The 20881-nt window shown below is 35.0% G+C and overlaps 1 protein-coding gene and 1 long non-coding RNA gene across 2 annotated transcripts in view; one reads left to right on the top strand and one right to left on the bottom strand.

Moving 5' to 3' along the window:
- The window catches only part of LOC125105112 (uncharacterized), a 272805-nt gene that overhangs the window by 45055 nt on the left and 206869 nt on the right, over positions 1-20881 (top strand). The gene's annotated exons all lie outside the window — the stretch shown is intronic.
- Positions 15730-19291, bottom strand: LOC125105110 (DCN1-like protein 1). Its single transcript, XM_047738229.1, has one exon. It carries the CDS (start codon positions 19246-19248, stop codon positions 18469-18471), a length of 780 nt encoding a protein of 259 aa, XP_047594185.1. The 5' UTR covers positions 19249-19291; the 3' UTR covers positions 15730-18468.

The raw sequence follows: 20881 nt of genomic DNA, 5'->3' as shown, positions 1-20881 counted from the left end.
TATATCATAGACCCCCCCCCCCAAAAAAAAAAATCCCAGAGAGTTCCTTCATCCCTGCCAAGTGAAGTTACAGATTGAAGAGGGCCCTCATCTGACACCACATCTGCTGGTGCCTTGATCTTGGAATTCCCAGCCTATAGTATAAATTCCTATAGTATTCGTTATAACAGCCGTAATGGAATAAAACATCCTGTGAGGAAGGGGATGAGGGAAGCAGAATCTGGTACACATACCGCAGTGCTATGGAGAGTGCTGCAACTGGGTGGCCCTGGGAGTTGGGAATTGCAACAGAAGGGCTGGGGCTTAGTATCCATGTATAGATAAGAAACTGGGGAAGATTTTCAAGCCAGGATAAAGCCATTCCCTTGCGCTGGTGATAGTTCTAGGGGAGGGATTCAGTTGTGAACTGGGAGCAGGTGACACTTTGGCAACTGAGGAAATAAGGGCCCTTAATCTGGAGTTAGGGAAAATATAGGTGGCACACCCTAGCATTTACTACTGACCAATAACCCAGTATATCCTGGTGACTATACAGGACTTTAATATACTTTTCTAATTATCATGAAAAGGTAATGACTGTTTATCAAATCAACTGTTTAAATGTGATGCTAATTTAATAATGGCTTAAACAATACACTAATGCAGTGAAATGAAACCACTTAAATTTCCCAAGAGAGGGCAGCTGGTGGCTCAGTCAGTTATTAAGCATCTGCCTTTGGCTTAGGTCATAATCCCAGGGTCTTGGAATCAAGTCCCACAGTGGGCCCCCTGCTCAGCAGGGAGTCTGCTTCTCCCTCTGCCCCTCTCCCTGGCTCATGCATGCTCTCTCTTTCTCCCCAAAATAAATAAAACCTTAAAAAAAACCCTAAATTTCCCAGGAGAGATAATATAAAAGTAAATTATACATTGATAAAATAGAAGACCCAAGTTATAAATGCAGCAGGAATTTCTTTAAAAAATGGGAAAATGAAAAAGAAAATGTAAAATATGCCAAAATGTTAACAGTAATAGTTATCTTAGGTGTTTTTCAGAACAATGTTTTTTTACACTTTTCTCTTAAAATATATAATCAATGAGCATATTTTATTTTGATAAGCAGGTAATTTTAAAAATAAAAAAATGGCTGGAGGAATAATTTAGTATGTGTAACTTCAAAAGAGAGAGATAGAAATCATGACATTATTCAATGCTAGGCTTCAGTGTACTTAAAGACAGACACATTGCATATTCTTTGGATGACTTGGCAAGCTTTAGGTTTGACTTTAGATTACTTTGTTTCTGGGCATTCCCTTGTTTTTAGCTTGGTTATTTGCCCTGTAGGTTGCATATTATTTCTGCTAGATCAAGTCCATATTGTCCTGGAAAGCAGTGTACTATTTTCTTTATAATTTTTGTTGATAACAGTAATTTTTCAACCTTATGTTGCATTTCACTACATGGTTAAGGAGTTTATCCAGATCTCTTTGAGTGGTTTTGTTATTTTGCTCTTTCATATCCCATGTCTTACAGTATTATGTAAGAGTACACCCTACTCCTAATCTTCAGTTTTTCTTGCCCATGGATGGTGATCTCCAATAACTTTCCTAGAAAAAGTGAGGCATTTAAAATTTTGGGATATGTGAGACATTTTTGGAGGAAGGGTATTGGGGGAGAGAGAGAGAGAGAGGAAAACACAAGTTGGAAAGAGATAAAGAGGAGGAAACAAAGTAGATGGTGAGAGAAAATGGAAAAATAATTTCTAGTCAGTATGTCTGTCTTCATTCCATTAGCAAGAGAAACAGCATGTAAACCTGTTATCATCTCTATTGCAGAGCTAACACTATTTCCTAAATATGTAGGCAAAGACTGTGCTGCTTTATTTTGGTGCAAGAATATCTGTTCTCAGGTTAACCTAGGTCTTAATAAGGTAAACGGACTGTTTTTATATATCTCCTATCTAAACACAGTGCTTTTGTATTAGCTGCATTTTCATGGGATAAATTCTCTAGACTGTCACCCAAATATGTGGATGTGCGTATATGAAATAATTGTTCCTTTAGTTGTGCTATCCCTGTCCTTAAAGTAGATATTGAAATGTTTATCATCCCTGGCTTGTTTCTTGTTATTACAACACAGTAGTTTTGAAAACTCACCAGTGAATGTTATTTTTTAAGCTGCTCCTTATCCGCTGCTTATCTGCTAAAATTAGACAGTAACATATTTTATGAAATAATTTAGTATTTCTAAATATCTATTATATAGTATTTATCTTTACTGTCCTAACTGGATAATATGGGTAACTGGTTCCTCTGCAATAGATAAATGGTATTTATATATTCTATGCTAAAAGAAAAAAATATAAAATCTGGAAAAGACAGATTCATGAGGAAAAAGTAAATATAACTTTAAATGTCTAATCCATTTATATATAAAGTAAATATAGCCTTAAATATAAGTATATAAATATATAAAATATATAAAGTAAATATAAGTATATAAAGTAAATATAATCTTAAAATGTCTAATCTTTATTACTTTACAAAAGTTAATATTTAAAAGTTAATATGTCAAAACTTATCCCTTGACTATAAGTAGTATTGTTATAGTATATAAATAGCTTACATTTTATTCTGCAGGTGAATATGGTTTGTCACAGAGAGGAAAAGGGGGGATATTGGTAACAACTTCTGTATATAAAGTTAGATTTTAGTAAAGATTTTAAAAGTAAGTAAGATTTAATAAAGCAAGTCAACCTCAAAGGCAATAAAGCTATGAACCATACCAAGCACAGAACAATAGTTGGTGTCTATAATTATCTTGAGAGAAGTGATTCAATATAGCATTAAACAGGTTGAAGCATATTTCTTGACTGGGCCTTTTTCCCCTCTTTAATGCCGGTATAATTAACAAACAGTGTTATTTGAGTTTCATGTGTACAATATAGTGATTCAAGAATTTTATACATTGCTCAGTGCCTATCGTGATAAGTGTGTTCTTACTCTCCTTCACTTACTTCACCCATTTTCCCATCTACCTACTGCTTTTATATATGAAAGACATCTAGATGTATGGGTATGTGGGAATCATACCATGTAGTAAAAGCTCTGTAGTAGGATGTGGTGGTGGTATCACTACTCATTATCTAAGAAATTAGTATAGAAAAAAAGATAAAACAATTACATTTAATATTTGTTTCATAGATGGATATAAATAACACCCTGATCATTTTGGTCACTCTTGCCATGCTGGCTTCCCAGAACTGTAAGTGTGTGAATTAGAAGGTTCGCTCTACTGTGAATAACTTGAATCTAACCAAAAGATTAGTGTGCAATGTGTTGAGTAGTGGAAGCATCAGTTTGACAATTTTTTAAATTCAAGTTCAATTTAGTTTTTTTCCACCCTTTTTTCCTCTCTCTTGCACTTTACTCTTCTAAACTAAGAATTACTCATCTAAGATACATATGAAAAATGGAAATTCAAAGAACAGTGCTGAAGAAAATGCAAATGCATGCTTTAAAGATATAGACATGTGGGGCGCCTGGGTGGCTCAGTGGGTTAGGTCTCTACCTTCAGCTCAGGTCATGATCCCAGGGTCCTGGGATCAAGCCCCACATTCGGCTCTCTGCTCAGCAGGGAGCCTGCCTCCGTCTCTCTCTCTGCCTGCCTCTCTGCCTACTTGTGATCTCTGTCTGTCAAATAAATAAATAAAATCTTAAAAAAAAAAGTCATAGACATGTGTAGGTTATCCCATAAAATACCATAGGATGACCAAGGGAAATCATATAAAGCAGTAAATGGAGGTGTATCAGAATGAATTTTCAAAAGGACAAGGGAAAAAGTCATTGCCAAAAAAGACCAAACAGGAGCATAGGATAAATATGTTGAAATGACAGCATCAAACTACTGTTAAATTTTTTAAAGGTGTTAAGGTAGGTGTTTTAAAATCCTTAAGGAACTTAATAAATGCTGATTAAATACAAGCTGCTACTATTATCTGCTATATAGCTTTCTTTTTTTTTAACTTTTTAAAACAAATTATTTATTTGTTTGTTTGTTTATTTGTTTGTTTATTTGTTTGTTTAGAGCAAGGGAGGGGCAGAAGTGGGGAGAGAGAGAATCTTTTTTTTTTTTTAAACATTTTATTATTTATTTGAGAGGAAGTGAGCCAGAGAGCAGGGTCATGGGCAGAGGGAGAGGAAATAGACTAGCCCCTGCGCAGGGAGCCCAGTGCAGGACTGATCCCAGTACCCTGGGATCATGACCTGAGCAGAAGACAGCTGCTTAACTGACTGAATCATCCATGTACCTCAAGAGAGAAAATCTTAAACAGGCTCCATGCCTTGCTTGGATCCTGACATGGAGCTCCTGACATGGACCTCAATTCCAGGACCCTGAGATTATGATCTGAGCCAAAATCGAGAGTCTGATATTTAAATGAATGCACCACCCAGGTGCTCCTATGTGTGTCTAGTATTATCTTTTATGTAGGGTCTTTATCACAAATAGGCAGGGTTGCTTCCCTTTAAAATTCTTAGATAATAAACATAATCTATGTATTTTAAAAATAAATGTTAGATAAAACCTATTCTCATGTGTTTGTTTGTGTGTCTGGTTTTTCCAAATGAGAAAAAACCCTTTCACTTCTCTGAACTGCCTTAGAAAAATTCAAATAGACTTACATCTGCTAGAGAGTCATACAAAATGTAAATATTGTCAACATTTATATCTACATTTGGGATATAAGCTACTAAAGAGACAAAGTGAAATTGAAGGGCCACAGTAAGTAGTTAGCAAATTTGCAAATATTTTATGACTTTTAAAATGAAAGCTTTAGGATACCTGGGTGGTTCAGTGGGTTAAAGCCTCTGCCTTCGGCTCAGGTCATGATCTCAGGGTCCTGGGATCGAGCCCCGCATTGGGCTCTCTGCTCAGCAGGGAGCCTGCTTCCCTCTCTCTCTCTCTCTCTGCCTGCCTCTCTGCCTACTTGTGATCTCTGCCTGTCAAATAAATAAATAAATAAAATCTTAAAAAAAAAGAATTAGGGGAAAGTAATTTCTTAAAAAAATAAAAATAAAATGAAAGCTTTAGGTACATAATCATAGTAATCTCTTCTTTCTTTTTTATTTTGAGTTAATTAACACATGTTCATCATATAACATGACTGTTAAAATCTAGTTAACAGTGACATACTGCTGAATCTGGATGATGGTGTTTCCCCCCACGCCCCCACCCCCGAATATGGTCTTGCTCTGTCTTCTGTGTATGAAGGTGAAGGACAAAGAAACCCAAACAAATCCTCTCACTTGCTCTGACCAAATTAAATTTCTGATAGGCTTCCTTCTGCCCCACTCCTGCTTTCTAGTCTCCTCCCTCTTTCCTAACATCCTTAAGTACTTACAATGGTGCTGTGCTACCCATGTAGTCATTTCTTCTTAATTTTGTTTTTTCTTCCTCTTCCAATATAAGAACCTATGCTGTATAATCTTAGAAGAGTGGCCATGACAGGTGCTTGGGTGGTTCAGACAGATAAGTGTCTGCCTTTGGCTCAGGTCAGGATATCAAAGTCCTGGGATTGAGCCCCTGTTGGGTCCCTTTGATCAGTGGGGAGTCTGCTTCTCCCTCTCCCTCTGTTCCTCTCCCACCACTCATGCTCTCCCTCTCTCTCAAAAAAATCTCCCCCCCCCAAAAAAATGGCCATGATTGATCATAAAATCCTTCATCTCCCAATTCCAAAACACATTTGAACAAATTCAGTTATCTACAAACATTATTAATGCAAACATTTTTATTTAGCTGGGTAATTTATTTTTTTCTTAATAAGTTATGCTCATTGATTCATCCTCCTTTCAGCAAAACTTCAACAGAATCATCTGAAATTAAAGAAAAAGAAAACATAATTTTCACCTATATTCTTAATTTTAATCTTATTTTAAAATGTCAGTTGGAAAAATTGTTTATCTAAAAATATTAAATAAATGCTTGTGTAATTCCATTATAAAATATAGGTGTAGAGACAGCTGGTGTGTTCTAGATTTTTCAATTTTTTTGAGGGAGGCATGGATGGCTATGTATTTCCCCCTTAGGACCACCTTTGCTGTATCCCATAGGTTTTGGACCAAAGTGTCTTCATTCCCATTGGTTTCCATGAATTGTTTCAGTTCTTCTTTGATCTGGTTGACCCAAGCATTCTTAAGCAAGGTGGTCTTTAGCTTCCAGGTGTTTGAGTTCCTTCTGAACTTTTCCTTGTGATTGAGCTCCAGTTTCAAAGCATTGTGATCTGAGAATGTGCAGGGAATAATCTCAGTCTTTTGGTATTGGTTGAGTCCTGATTTGTGATCCAGTATGTGGTCTATTCTTGAGAAGGTTCCATGTGCACTTGAGAAGAATGAGTATTCTGTTGTTTTAAGGTGTAATGTTCTGTATATATCTATGAGGTCCATCTGGTCCAATGTGTCATTCAATGCTATTGTTTTTTTTTTAAAAGATTTTATTTATTTATTTGATAGAGAGAGATCACAAGCAGGCAGAGAGGCAGTCAGAGAGAGAGGAGGGAGCAGGCTCCCTGCTGAGCAGAGAGCCCGATGTGGGGCTCGATCCCAGGACCCTGAGATCATGACCTGAGCTGAAGGCAGCGGCTTAACCCACTGAGCCACCCAGGCGCCCCAATGCTATTGTTTCTTTATTGATTTTCTGCTTCGATGATCTATTTCTTTTTTTTTTAAAGATTTTATTTATTTATTTGACAGAGAGAAATCACAAGTAAGCAGAGAGGCAGGCAGAGAGAGAGGAGGAAGCAGGCTCCCTGCTGAGCAGAAAGCCCGATGTGGGGCTCAAACCCAGGACCTGGGATCATGACCTGAGCTGAAGGCAGCGGCTTAACCCACTGAGCCACCCAGGTGCCCTGATCTGTCTATTTCTGAGAGAGGCGTGTTAAGATCTACTATTAATGTATTCATATCAATATGACTATCTTGATTAACAGTTTTCTTATGTAATTGGCTGCTCCCATATTGGGGGCATAGATATTTACAGTTGTTAGATCATCTTGGTGGATAGTCCCTTTAAGAATGATGTAGTGTCCTTCTGTATCTCTGACTACAGTCTTTAGTTTAAAATCTAATTTGTCTGATATGAGAATCGCTACCCTGGCCTTCTTTTGAGGCCCATTGGCATGAAAGATGCTTCTCCATCCCTTCACTTTCAGTCTGGGTGTATCTTTAGGTTCAAAATGGGTCTCTTGTAGACAACATATGGATGGGTCCTGTCATTTTATCCAATCTGCAACCCTATGCTGTCTTATGGGTGCATTTAGGCCATTCACATTGAGAATGATTATTGATAGATACGTTTTTATTGACATCGTGTTACCTTTGAAGTCTTTCTTTCTGTAGATTGTCTCTATATTTCTGTTCAATGCTATTCTTAGGATTTTTCCTCTTTTATAGAACCCCCCTTAATATTTCCTGCAGTGTTGGCTTGGTGGTCGCATAGTCTTTTAAGCCTTGTCGGTCTTGGAAACTCTTTATCTCTCCATCCATTTTGAATGTCAGTCTTGCTGGATAAAGTATTCTTGGCTGCATGTTCTTCTCATTTAGTGCCCTGAATATATCTTGACAGCCCTTTCTGGCTTGCCAGGTCTCTGTGGACAGGTCTGACGTTATTCTGATGGGCTTTCCTCTGTAAGTAAGGAGCCTCTTTGTCCTAGCGGCTTTCAAGAGATTATATCTACAATTATGATTCCTCAATTTGACTATCAGGTGCCTTGATGTTTTTCTGGAATCTATAATATTGGGTGGAGACCATTCGGCCTCTATTACATGAATGCTGGTTCCATTCGTGAGGTTGGAAAAATTTTCATGAAGATCTTGTTCCACTATATCTTCTAGACTTCTTTCTTTCTCCTCCCCTTCAGGGATTCCAATAAATCTGATGTTGGAACGTTTCATGGCATCATTTATTTCCCTGATTCTGTTTTCATGGCTTCTAAGCTGTTTGTTCCAGGCTTCCTCCTGATCCTTTCTCTCTATCTGTTTGTCCTCCAGATCGCTATAGAGCAAGTATTTGTTGAATATTTCTTCATTATTTTTTGAGTGCTAAAAGCACTGTGACTCTATAGGTTTTGTGATAATTTTCAACTGGATATCCCAATCCTCCAGAAACTCACAGTATATAGGAGACAGACTTGTGCAGAAATAACCTTTATGGGAAATAATATGAAAAGATACTTAGCAGAGAAGAGAGACAGTTGATTTACAGAGTATGATCTCATAATCATTGAATCTCCCATTTTCGAAAATTAGTGAGATGAGAAACATAAGAAAGTTAGAAAGCCATATAGGGTCCATATAATAAGTTCAAGCTTACTATCATGCTGAATAGATTCTACAGAAGAGCAGAAGGAACAGTCTTTTCCATTTATGAGAGTTTATGATATGCATTACAAGAAAAAAATGGAAAACGATAAGACAAAGAATGGGGAGGAAATTCAAATGAAGACAGCAGGCTCTGTATCTAAAACAAGATGAATTGAACTCATTTTGATCTTCTTGTGCAGATATTGATATTGTTGCAGTAAATATTTGTGATAGGATTTTCTTTTTAAGTTTTTATTTTAATTCCAGTTAATATACAGTGTAATATTAGTTTCAGGTATAGGATTAGTGATTGATTTACATCCAACACCCAGGGCTCATCCAAACAAATGTCCTCCTTAACACTCATCACCCATTTAACCCATCCTTCCACCCACCTCCCCTCAGTTTATTCTCTATAGTTGAGAGTCTGTTTTCTTGTTCTCTCTCTCCCCTTTTCCTCTCCTATGTTCATCTGTTTTATTTCTTAAATTCCACATATGAGTAAAATCATATGGTTTTTGGCTTTCTCTGACTGACTGACTTTGCTTAGCATAATACTATCTTGCTCCATCCACATTGTTGCAAATGGTAAGATTTCATTCTTTTTATGGCTGAGTAAAAATTTTGTATTCCATGTGGTATGTATATACCACATCTTCTTTATCTATTCATCAGTCGATGGACATTTGGGCTCTCTCCATAATTTGGCCATTGTTAATAGTGCTGCTATAAACATTGGGCTGCTTGTATTCCTTTGAATAAGTATGTTATATCCTTTGGGTAAATACCTAGTAGTGCAATTGCTGTATCACAGATGTGGAGAAAGGTGAACACTCTTACACTGTTGGTGAGAATGCAAACTGATGCAGCCACCCTGGAAAACAGTATGGAGTTTCCTCAAATTTAAAAATATAACTACCCTGTGGTAGGGTTTTTACCAAAGCTGTGTGCTACTCATTGCCAAGCCAAAAAATTAGGAATAATCTGGGAATCAGGAAATTTCCATTCTGGTACACTGATTGACATTAGTGTATGTGTGATATTTGCACAAGAAATGAAATGTACTTTCTTGATCAAGGAGATAAAGAAATATTGAATATACCTATATTGCTTACAGGATGTTATAACTATGAAATTAAATATGAAGCTTGAGAAATTAACATATAATCTCTCTCTCTCCCTCTCTCTCTCTTTGTTAAATAAACTTTGGACTATATAGGCATAACAAAAATCCAAACTAATTGATTTCTCCTTTTCTCCATTAGGCACCAGCTCTATAGTCTCTTTCTCTCTTCCCTGGAATTAAGACACATTATAATACTGAAGAATTGTATATGATGAATTTCCAAGATAAACAGTCCTTATATTAAAAAGTGTTGGGCACAAAAACTTTATTTCAAAAGTTAATCTTTTTGGAAATTCTAAAATACCTTTTAAAATCTGAAGGCAGTATTATAATGCATTTAACTAAAATAGAATCAGACTTAAGTTATATAGCACAAGGCTAATTAATAGCAAACTTATAAAATACAACCTGAATTCTGGAATCCTATTTCATTGTTTCTCCAGAGTGTATAGAGTAATATGTTTGTTTTAAACTTTTTTATGTTTGAAAAGGGAAAGTGCTGCCAGTGAGAACCACTTTTAATTGCGTAACCCTTGCTGTTTACTTTAACTAATCAGAAGCATTAGTTCCCCTGTGGGGAAAATTAACATTTATAAGATATATTAAAGATCTTGTCAGTTTTTCATATCGTTGGAAAGTATAAGCCTGCTTTCTAACTAAATCTATGTACAAATTAAGTAGTCAGTTATAAATGTACCTTCAACTAATTTGCATTATGCTTGTCTATTTTTTGTTGTATGTTTTTCTAAGTACTTACTACTGTTGCATAATCAAAAGTAAACATCTAATTATTTTCCACTATAACCACCCAACTCTTCAGATAGATTTTTTTGTTGTTTTTATTTTATTTTATTTTTTAAATTAATATAATGTATTATTTGCCCCAGGGGTACAGGTCTGTGAATTGTCAGGCTTACACAGTTCACAGCATTCACCATAGCATATACCCTCCCCAATGTCCATAACCCAACCACCCTCTCCATACCCCCTCTCCCACTGGTAACTCTGTTTGTTTTGTGAGATTAAGAATCTCTTTTGGTTTTTCTCCCTCCCAATCCCATATTGTTTCATTTTTTTCCTTCCCTACTCCCCAACCCCCCCTTTTCCTCTCAAATTCCTCATATCAGGGAGATAATATGATAATTGTCTTAGTCTGATTGACTTTTCTCACTCAGCATAATACCCTCTAGTTCCATCCACATCATTGCAAATGGCAAGATTTCATTTCTTTTGATGGATGCACAGTATTCCATTGTATATCTCTACCAACTCTTCTTTATCCAATTATCTGTTGATGGACATCTAGGTTCTTTCCATAGTTTGGCTATTGGAGACATTGCTGCTATAAACATTTGGGTGCATGTGCCCCTTAGATCACTACATTTGTATCTTTAGGGTAAATACTCATTAGTGCAATTGCTGGGTCATAGGGTAGCTCTATTTTCAACTTTTTGAGGAACCTCCATGCTGTTTTCCAGAGTGGCTGCACCAGCTTGCATTCCCACCAACAGTGTAGGAGGGTCCCCCTTTCTCTGCAGCCTTGCCAGCATCTGTCATTTCCTGACTTGTAAATTTTAGCCATTCTGACTGGTGTGAGGTGGTATCTCATTGTGGTTTTGATTTGTATTTCCCTGATGCCGAGTGATATGGAGCACTTTTTCATGTGTCTGTTGGCCATCTGAATGTCTTCTTTGCAGAAATGTCTGTTCATGTCTTCTGCCCATTTCTTGATTGGATTCTTTGTTCTTTGGGTGTTGATTTTGGTAAGTTCTTTATAGATTTTGGATACTAGCCCTTTATCTGATATGTCATTTGCAAATATCTTCTCCCATTCTGTCAGTTGTCTTTTGGTTTTGTTTACTATTTCCTTTGCTGTGCAAAAGCTTTTGATCTTGATAAAGTCCCAGTAGTTCATTTTAGCCCTATCTTCCCTTGCCTTTGAATGTTTCTAGGTGCTTTCAGAATTTTCTCTTTGTCACTAGGACTTGTAAGTTTTACTATTAGATGACAGGGTGTGGACCTATTCTTATGGATCTTGAGGGGGGTTCTATGTGCCTCCTGGATTGATGCTTGTTTCCTTTGCCATATTATGGAAATTCTCTACTATAATTTGCTCCAATATACCTTCTCTGCCCCTCTCTTTTTCTTCTTCTTCTGGAATCCCAATTATTCTAATATTGTTTCATCATATGGTATGACTTATCTCTCAGATTTTCTCCTCATGCTCCAGTAGTTGTTTGTCTCTCTTTTGCTCAGCTTCTTTATTCTCTGTCATTTGGTCTTCTATATCACTAATTCTCTCTTCTGCCTCATTAATCCTAGCAATAAGAGCCTCCATTTTTTTATTGCACTTATTAATAGCTTTTTTGATTTCAGCTTGGTTAGGTTTTAGTTTTTATTTCCTCAGAAATGGCTTTTATTGCTCTAGACAGGTTTTCTCTAATATGTTCCATGCCCTTTTTGAGCCCAACTAGCACCTTGATAATCATCATTCTGAACTCTAGTTATGACATATTACCAATGTTGATATTGATGAGGTCCCTAGTCTTCAGTAGTGCCTCTTGTTCTTTTTTTGTGGTGAGTTTTTCCACCTTGTCATTTTATCCAGATAAGAATATATGAACGAGAGTATAAAGTACTAAAAGGGTGGCAAAGACCCCAGAAATGTGTGCTAACCAAATCAGAAGAGACCCTATATTGGGGAGAGAAGAAAGGGGTTAAAAATAAATTAAAAAGACTGGTGACTAGAACAGAGTCACTCACTTGATTTTGGGTGTATTTTGGTCTCTTAGAAAAAATTACCTCCAAAAATTTTAAGGAAAGATAACTTATATAAATGCAAAAATAAGGGTAAACATGATGAAGGGATGGAATATGACTGTAAAGATGAAAATTTTAATAAAAACTTGAAAAATCAAATTGATAAAATAAGTTGGTTGGAAAAAGAAAGAAAAAGAAAGTGGAGAGAATTTTCTCAGGCTGGAGATGAGAACAAAGCCCTGTGCTAGATTTAGAGTATATTTTGATCTATTAGAATAAATTGTATCCCAAAATTTTTAGAAGAAAAAACCCTATATGTGTACAAAAAAGAAAGTTAGATACAATGCAGGATAAAATACAACTATAATAATGAAGGTTTAAAAAGTTTTTTTTTTGAAAGTTATTGTTAAGATAAGCTAGTTAAAAAAACATTAAGAGAGGAAAGGGAAAAAGTTAAAAAATAGAATAAGAAAAAAATAAAATTAAAAAAGTTTAATTAACTTTGTAAGACTAAAGAATCATGGGGAGAAAGCCTTGAATTCCATGCTTTGCTTTCTCCTCCTCTGGAATTCTGCCATTCTCCTTGATCAGTGAGCTTAGTCTTGGCTGGATGTTCTTGCTGATCTGAGGGAAGGGCCTGTTGTAGTGATTTTCAAATGTCTTTGCTTAAGGCACAGTTGCACTGCCCTTGCCAGGGACCGGGCTAAGTAATCTGCTTTGGTTTGCTCTTGGGAAGTTTTGTTCCTGAACGCTTTCTGTAGAGCTCTGGAGGACAGGAATGAAAATGGTGGCCTCCCAATCTCTAGCCCAGAGAAGCCGAGAGCTCAGAGAAAATCAGTCAATCACTCCCATCTCCCTGGTCTCGGACCGCTCTCTGGGCTCACCCAGCCTGTGACTAAGCATTTCTGTCTCTGGTGCATGGTTTCGTTTGGAGTCTCCAAAACCAGTAAATTCCTTCTGCCCTGCTCTTCTGGCAGAGGAAGGTGGGTCTTATTGGATCTGCCACTTGTGGGGTCTCTGCTCAAAGAGCAGTGGCCTGAGACTGGGCCTCAAATCACAATTTAAGGTAACCCCAAGCTGAGAGCTCACTCCTCAGCTCCACCTCTGTAGTTGGCTTCCCTGCTCTGATACCTGTGATCTCTGCTACACTCAGACACCCCTGATCCTTTAGTGACCCTGCAGGACCTGAGACCACATTGTCCTCATGGGGGCTCCACCCCCACTTAGCCTCTGGAGAGAGGTCCCTCAGTGGAGCTAACTGATTTTGTGCTCCACTGTTTCACCACTCCACTGCTTGCTGGGACCTAGACCCTCCCCGCATGGTCTATCTTCCCGTTGCTTTGGATTCACTTCTCTGCATGTCCTACCTTTCAGAAAGTGGTTGATTTTCTGTTTCTAGAATTGCTGCTCTTCTCTTCAATCTCCTGTTGGGTTTGTAGTATTTGGAATGGTTTGATAACTATCTAGCTCAACTCCTGCAACCTGATGTTATTTCAGTCTGCTACTCCTCCGCCATCTTCATTCAGATAGATTTTTGATGATCTACCAAGGGTTTAATGATAAATTTTTATATAACTAGTAAAAGCTTTAAAATATTTAACTCTATGGGCATGAAATTAATTACTTTGGACCTTATTTTCAGTGCTTAGTACAAGAAGTTATTAAATACTCCTAACATTACATACAGTACTGATATTTATATCCACAGGGGAAATTGAATTAAAAAACTTGACATCCATGATGAAGTTAGTTGCAAAGAAGCTGTCTACCTTGATGATTTTGAATTGTTGCTAGGATTGTTGCTTTATCATACTATAGAAGTCTGCTGATTCCATTTGTTAAACTGTATGTGGAAATTATTAGAGCATTATATATATTTACATACATGTTCACATATTGACTTTTAGGCTGACTTTCTAACCATACTTAACTAGGCTTACTGGAAGAGAAATTTGGTAAAATACATATAATTTGAACTGAAGCAATAGTTTCAATCAGTACTTTTTAAAAGCAGTTTTATTTATTAGTGCTATTTAATCTAGAAAATAAAAAAAATACTTACCTATCCTTTTGAACATTACCTAGAAACATATTTTAAGTCATTTTAGAAAGTTGTTAACATTAACATGAATGGTTTTTCGATGTACATGGCAACGGAAAGTTGAGAGAGAATCTGTTAAAATCAAGTCTAAACAAAATCCTTTATGGGGCCCTAGGATTTAAACTGGCTGCAATGATGTGGAAGAACATTTTATTCTCTGGTATACATAAAATTTATTGTTCTGGTTTGATAGATGCAATTTATTTGCAAACTGGCAATTACAGAACTGGGGATAGTTTAATTATGATGGTCTATCTAAGTGTGAAATGTAGTGGCATTCTTACATGATTGGTTTTATGAAGGAAAAATCAAAACTTCTTCAAGATTAATGAATAAAGACGACTGTCCTGAATTCAGCAAAATTGTAAAGCACCTTATAAATGTATAACATTAATTAATATTCATGTATGTTATCTCCTTCAAATTATAGCAATAAATATTAAGTTTAGAATTAGAACCTTTTTTTAGTTTTTTATAAATTTTAGAGATAGACTAAGGGATAGAAGAAAAGGTATACTAATTTTATAGTGTTGGTTTATTTGTGTTGCATAATTCACTGAATTTTATAATTGTTGTAAACTTGTTATCTAAGAGTTATATTGTAGCATATTAGTAAGAGAGTTTGAGATTAAGGATCAAGATATGCTGTAAATGATAAAGCTAGAGAACATATCTTTGTTATTATCAAAAGAATTATTCTTATAGTTGATACATAAAAGATGGATTCTGCTGAAGCACTTTGATCTATTTTAATACTTCAGTGTTTAGAAATATGAATACCAATGATAATCTGCTTTTAGACATTAAGAATTTTTAATAAACAAAGTTGAAAATTTCTATATGGATTTAATGTTTCCAATGGAAATAACACACGATTCCATTAGTCACATATTCAATAAAATTATTATGTATATCTTTGTAATTGTGTATATAGACATACAAACACACACATATATATAATAAGACATAACTTTTTGTAATCTAATCTTATTGCTTATGGTTGTCTAGTTCTTGTGTGTTTTCCTTCATCAACTAGAAGGAGAAATACACAACATGAAGCAAAGTCTGTCATGACTCTTCGGTGTAAAACAAGTACTTGAAATCCCAGGTATATTTGTAGGAACTTTTATAGAAGTGTGTGAATAATATAAGAAATATAAAAAAAATGATCTAAAAGGATACAACCTTGAGATCTTCCCTCTGTGTGTTATGAGTCAAGTAGAATTTACTAACTGTGAAAGATAGTAATTCAGTAGCTGTAAGAGAGCATGTTTATAAGGCATATATGTTAACCAAATGAAAGAGAATGTAAAAGAGGAGGAGGAGAAAGTAACTCAAGCCACATTATGGGTCTAATGTGATCATCGATTCTCCCATCAAATATTATGGTATTAGGTCTTTCTGTTTGATTTTTTTTTTTTCACTGAAGCTTTTATTGCCTCTGTTGGTAATATGACAGGGATTGTAAGAAGCACAATTGAACTTACAGAGATATGCAGATGATAGTCACTAAAGATAAACTTGATCTCAAGTATTTTTTATGTGGGCACTTCTAATTTTATACACTTTACTATTTAAAAAGCATTACATTTTAAAATGTGTACCTGTTTTGACATTTGGCAAAAAGGAAACTGTACCTGTGGTTCAATTTGAAACAAAGAATCAGCCTGGGGAGTTTACCAAAATGAAGACTGAAACACTTAATGAATTAAAGCATTTCAAGTTGTGTGTGTTTGCACATGTGTGTGTATCTTTCAACCTCTCTCTCTGTCAAACTCTCCCACAGACACATTCACACACATACATGGCCATATGTATAAGCATTTTTTTAGTACAAAATATTCCCTGTAACCAGACATTTATCCTCAAAATAATCACACCACATTAAACCAGTCTTCTCTTTTCAGCCCTAGTAATAGTACTGTTTAATTCTAAGATGCCATCATAGAGTGAACAACCTTAACTTTTATGCTACATAATTATATTCAAAGCTTTATGTATTTTTTGTTTATAATTACACAGTAATTATAAATGTTTAGTACCAAAATGATGACAAACACTATTTTGTTGAAAAAGGTCTTGCATTTAAAAGGAAAAGTCTGTAAACCCAAGGCACTAAGCCATGAACCAATGTCAGACTTCTAAGTAAAACCATTTATATTGAGGGAAGAAAAAAAAAGCTAATGGGATCTCATTTTAAAACACAGCATACTTGAATTAATCAATCCGAAAACAATACCGTAACTCAAAATCTTCAAGACAAAAAAACAAAATAGTACATATATATATATATCTTTTTAAATTTTTCATAATTGAAGTTCCTCTTTATATTTACAAATATGAAATCAGGAAATACTGAAAGCAGCAGATTCTTCTTTTTTTCTTTTTCCTTTTTTTAAAATAACCAATTCCAGTAACCCGAACAGAAGTTTTTAAAATATTCTTTTGGTAGAATTATATTCTTGAGTTAAAGTTATGATTGGAATATTAATATAGTTATCTATGGGGAAAGCTCCATTTCAGAAACTGTGTAAATAAAAAGTAGTTGTAAGATGTCATTGTTTCTTAAAATCATTTCCACATCTACATAAAACATACTGCTATTCTGAAGTACATTCCTTTGATAATTTTAACATTGGTATCTTAAGAGAGTTGCCTGGATATACCAAGCAAAAACCTATTCCTTGCTAAAAACCAAAGCCATCCAATATATGAAGTTTTACGTTTTTTTTTTTTACTTGCCTTACAGAAATGTTTAAGAAAGAAACTCTTCACATGTCAGGAAGTGAACAGAGAAATGAGGCATTTTCAGCAAGAAAGCAGTTCATGGGTCTTGTAATGAAAAAAAATACAAGATAGAATTCTGCTTTGATGTGAAAACTGAGCTAATTTGAACGAAACAAAAAAAGTGAAGAAACTAAATAATTTACAAGAATAAAAACCAGATTGGTATTTTGCATCAAGTACATGCTTGCTTGAAAATTTTTGCTCCTGAAGTAAGTATTTGGCCACCACAGTGATTAGCAGTTAAAGCAATTTCAACAAAATAAGAGGTCATCAAAAATGGACTATTTGTCTGAAAGCAGTACCTATAAGGATTGAACTTCATGGCTCATCATGACCATTTTCAAAATTTAATTCCTACTATCTTCTTATAAATTAAGAGAATTTCATTTGTGTTCCATAGTGTGCTGACAAAAACAAACAAAAAAAAAAAACCAAAACAAAACAAAAATAAACCCTCATGCCTAAATTTAGAATATTGTATTGTGTAGCAATCTAAAACATTCAAAACAAATTAAATAGTTTAACTTATTCGACAGGCATATAAGCATTTCAAAATCATAATGAAATCCAATTATGTAGTGCATAATGTAGACAGGAGTAGAATCTAACATTATGCAGACATTTCCTAAATAAAAGTTCCCTGTAAGACAACTATATATAAACATGGGTAAGGTAAGTGCAGACTAGTTCTGTGGAACCTTTGAAATCGAGGGTCTGAAACACAATAAATTTTTCAGGTAGGCACACCAAGTTATCCTAAAAATTTCTCACGTTGGTTATTTTGACATCAGTTACTCTACTCACATCAACAATACATGTGATTTGCCAGGAAAAAAAAAAATCCCCCCAAACCAAACACCATTCCAGATCTGGTACACTTAAATATATCACTCTTATTGGAAGTGCTATCAGCATAGTCTTTGCAACTAGCCCAAAGCATATATTTAAGAAGTTTTTATAAATTTTTTGTGATGTTCATATGTTTAATTCTTATGCCAAACTGTTTTCTGATGAAGACAGCATTGTGCTTTATGCAAGAATGGAAACCTCAAAATAATCACCATAAAGCTTCTAAGACTTATGGGAGAATAAACTAGGATGGTCCACAGATATAAGATGAAATCCACAATGTTGGAATTATAAATGTTTAGAGCGGCCCAGACTAGAAGACAAGCCCAAACCACCATTAGAAGAATGAAATACGATATGGTCCAAGATGTATCCTTAAAGTTTTGACACAACCCTCAGTCTGAATTGTGAGGATTGATCTTCAGTTCAGTCCAGCCAGCAGAAATTGACTGTGCAATTTTCCGTTGTATTTATTGTACAGACTATGTACATTCTAGAAGGTTCCTTTAGTGCTACACTGTTGTACTTTTTGTCCCAGCAATTTGAGGGCGTGCAAATTCCACAAAGTCATCAATAAGAACAGGCCATGCTCCTTCTTCATCATAATTAGACATGTCATCTGCAATCATTGTACTGAAGTCTAAAAGAAGATTCCAAGTATCTTTTGGTATGGATCGTTTATGATGTTCCAACAAAAATTTATTCCATAAGTCTAAGAATTTAAATCTTCCATTAAGCACTAAATTCCAGTAGGCAATGGCCATTTCTAGATCTAATCCTTTTTGTCCCGGATTCTTTGCAAAATTAAAGGTAAACTGGTAAAAATCCTTAAATCGTCCTGGCTCTTTCAGTTCTTGTTCCATCTTGGGTATCTGGGCCTTTAGTTTTTCTATGCTGTCACATCCTAACTCTGTCATTCCGTCCATGAACTCTTGTTTGGAGAACTCGCACTGTGTTGCTGCTCTGAACTTCCATGCAATGATCAACACACTGATGCTGGCGGGATCGAGTGCCAGGTCATCACAGAATTGCTGTATACCATCTATTCCAATTTTATTTTCATCTTGAGGATCTTTGTATCTATTGTATAGTTGTTCTAACTTCTTCCTGTCCAATGATCCTTTTACACTCTCTCGTATATAAAGTTCAGGATTTTGGAAAAAATTGTCTGTTGCAACATCTAACTTCCAGTCATTTTGAGACAAACAACTTACTGCTGTTTTTTCACTAGATTGTGTGAAGATCATAAACTGACGAACTTTATCCTTCTGCGATGATTTCAACTTGTTCATGTTGGTGTCCTCCAGGCCTCTCCCCTCCTCCTCCGGCTCCGCAGCGAATCTCTTTCTGTTTGATCTTAAGCATACGGTTGTAATGCCACAGTATCAGAAGTATAAAATTAATAAAAATGCTTTTATCAAAGGTAACAACATTATTTCTACTACACTAATATGTATATAATAAGTAGGCATTTAAAAATTCTGAGAAAAATTATGTGAGGTATGAGGTATGTTACTTTGAAATAATGACATCTAAGATATAATTGATAAGTACTTAAGTACTTTTCATATTACTAATACATAGTGTGCAACTATAGGTTAAATTTTGTTTTACATACTGCTGTGTACTAATCTGTGAAGGTAATATGGATTAAGTTATTAGAAACATCAAAAAAGGACAAGTGTACTTCTACAGAAAAATATCAAACTGTAATGCAGTAGTTTTAACATTTTAAATTATTCACATTCTATACCACCCATGTAAAATATGATATTCTAAATAGTTTATTATTAAAGTAAATTCATTGATGTTCTATCTTGGAAGAAATTAAATTATTTAAAAGACACATCTTCATAGTGCATGATTTTAGACTCCTAACAAAGATTATAAGGAATTTAAGATATTTAACTCTGAGTTAAATTTCAGGGATCATAGCATACAGATCACCCAAATAAGCTGCCCCAGGAAAGGGTACACCAAAGTAGTCATAGTTTAAAATCCTTTTTCTGTATTTCCAAATTTTATTTTCTCGAGGACACAAAATATTACTAGTAAATGGAGAAACCAGTTAGAATAAGCTTTTTGTATCACAATAAAAATAAAACTAAACAAAACATATGTTCCCTCAAACTAGTGAACCTTTTTAAAGTCAGGAAGTAGTATACAATCCTGGAGTTTGGTCCCATGATAGCTGGTAATCAGCAGAAGCTAGCAGCCCCACTGGGGCTCACTTTAATCTTATTCCTTTGATTCTGAGTTGCATTTTAAGATTGCACACCAGCTGCTCTTTTAGAAACATACATTCATACAACATTCTTGCCTTGAGATTAGTTACTTGCACATGTTAAGTGCTGTGAGAACAGATTTAAAGTTCCCTTTTGGAGTGTTGCTATCATGGCACACCAATAAATGGTGAATTCCTATTGTTGCTTAGTACATTAAAAATTATTTTGTAGCCAGACTATAAGTCTATAAGTTATAAATTTAAATTAAAATGGCCACACACTAAAATTTGGTGGCTTATCTATTTTAGTGGTAAGAATGCCCCCAAATTAATTAATCCTGACAAGCCACTTAACTTTTATTCTTTATTTAATTGAGGCAAGGTAGGCAAAATGCTTGTCATTTTTCAGAAGCTTTCCATTAAGTCATGTCCTGAAATCACATTTAGAAATAAAACTCTTTGGGACTTTTTTTTAATAAAATAAAATAAAATTTGTAATAAAATAAAATAAAATAAAAATAAATGTATCCTGATAAATGAGAAGAGTAAGAACCTTTCCTTTAGAAGTAACTTATTCCCTCCAGTTGATAGTATTCTTTTAAAAAAAATAATGACAAGTATCTATATTAGGTTCTTGGATTATAGTACTTAAATCTGGTTATTGACTTCAAGGAGGGATAGCTTAAGCTATGATTGATTTT

Source organism: Lutra lutra, chromosome 7, assembly GCF_902655055.1.
Source record: "Lutra lutra chromosome 7, mLutLut1.2, whole genome shotgun sequence".
NCBI classification, from domain to species: domain Eukaryota; kingdom Metazoa; phylum Chordata; class Mammalia; order Carnivora; family Mustelidae; genus Lutra; species Lutra lutra.
Note: the sequence above shows the minus strand (reverse complement) of the source record. Positions and strands in the feature narration are given on the sequence as shown.

What these genes read in the sequence shown, in the direction of transcription:
- LOC125105110 (XM_047738229.1), bottom strand. Translation starts at nt 19,248, where the DNA reads ATGAACAAGTTGAAATCATCGCAGAAGGATAAAGTTCGTCAGTTTATG.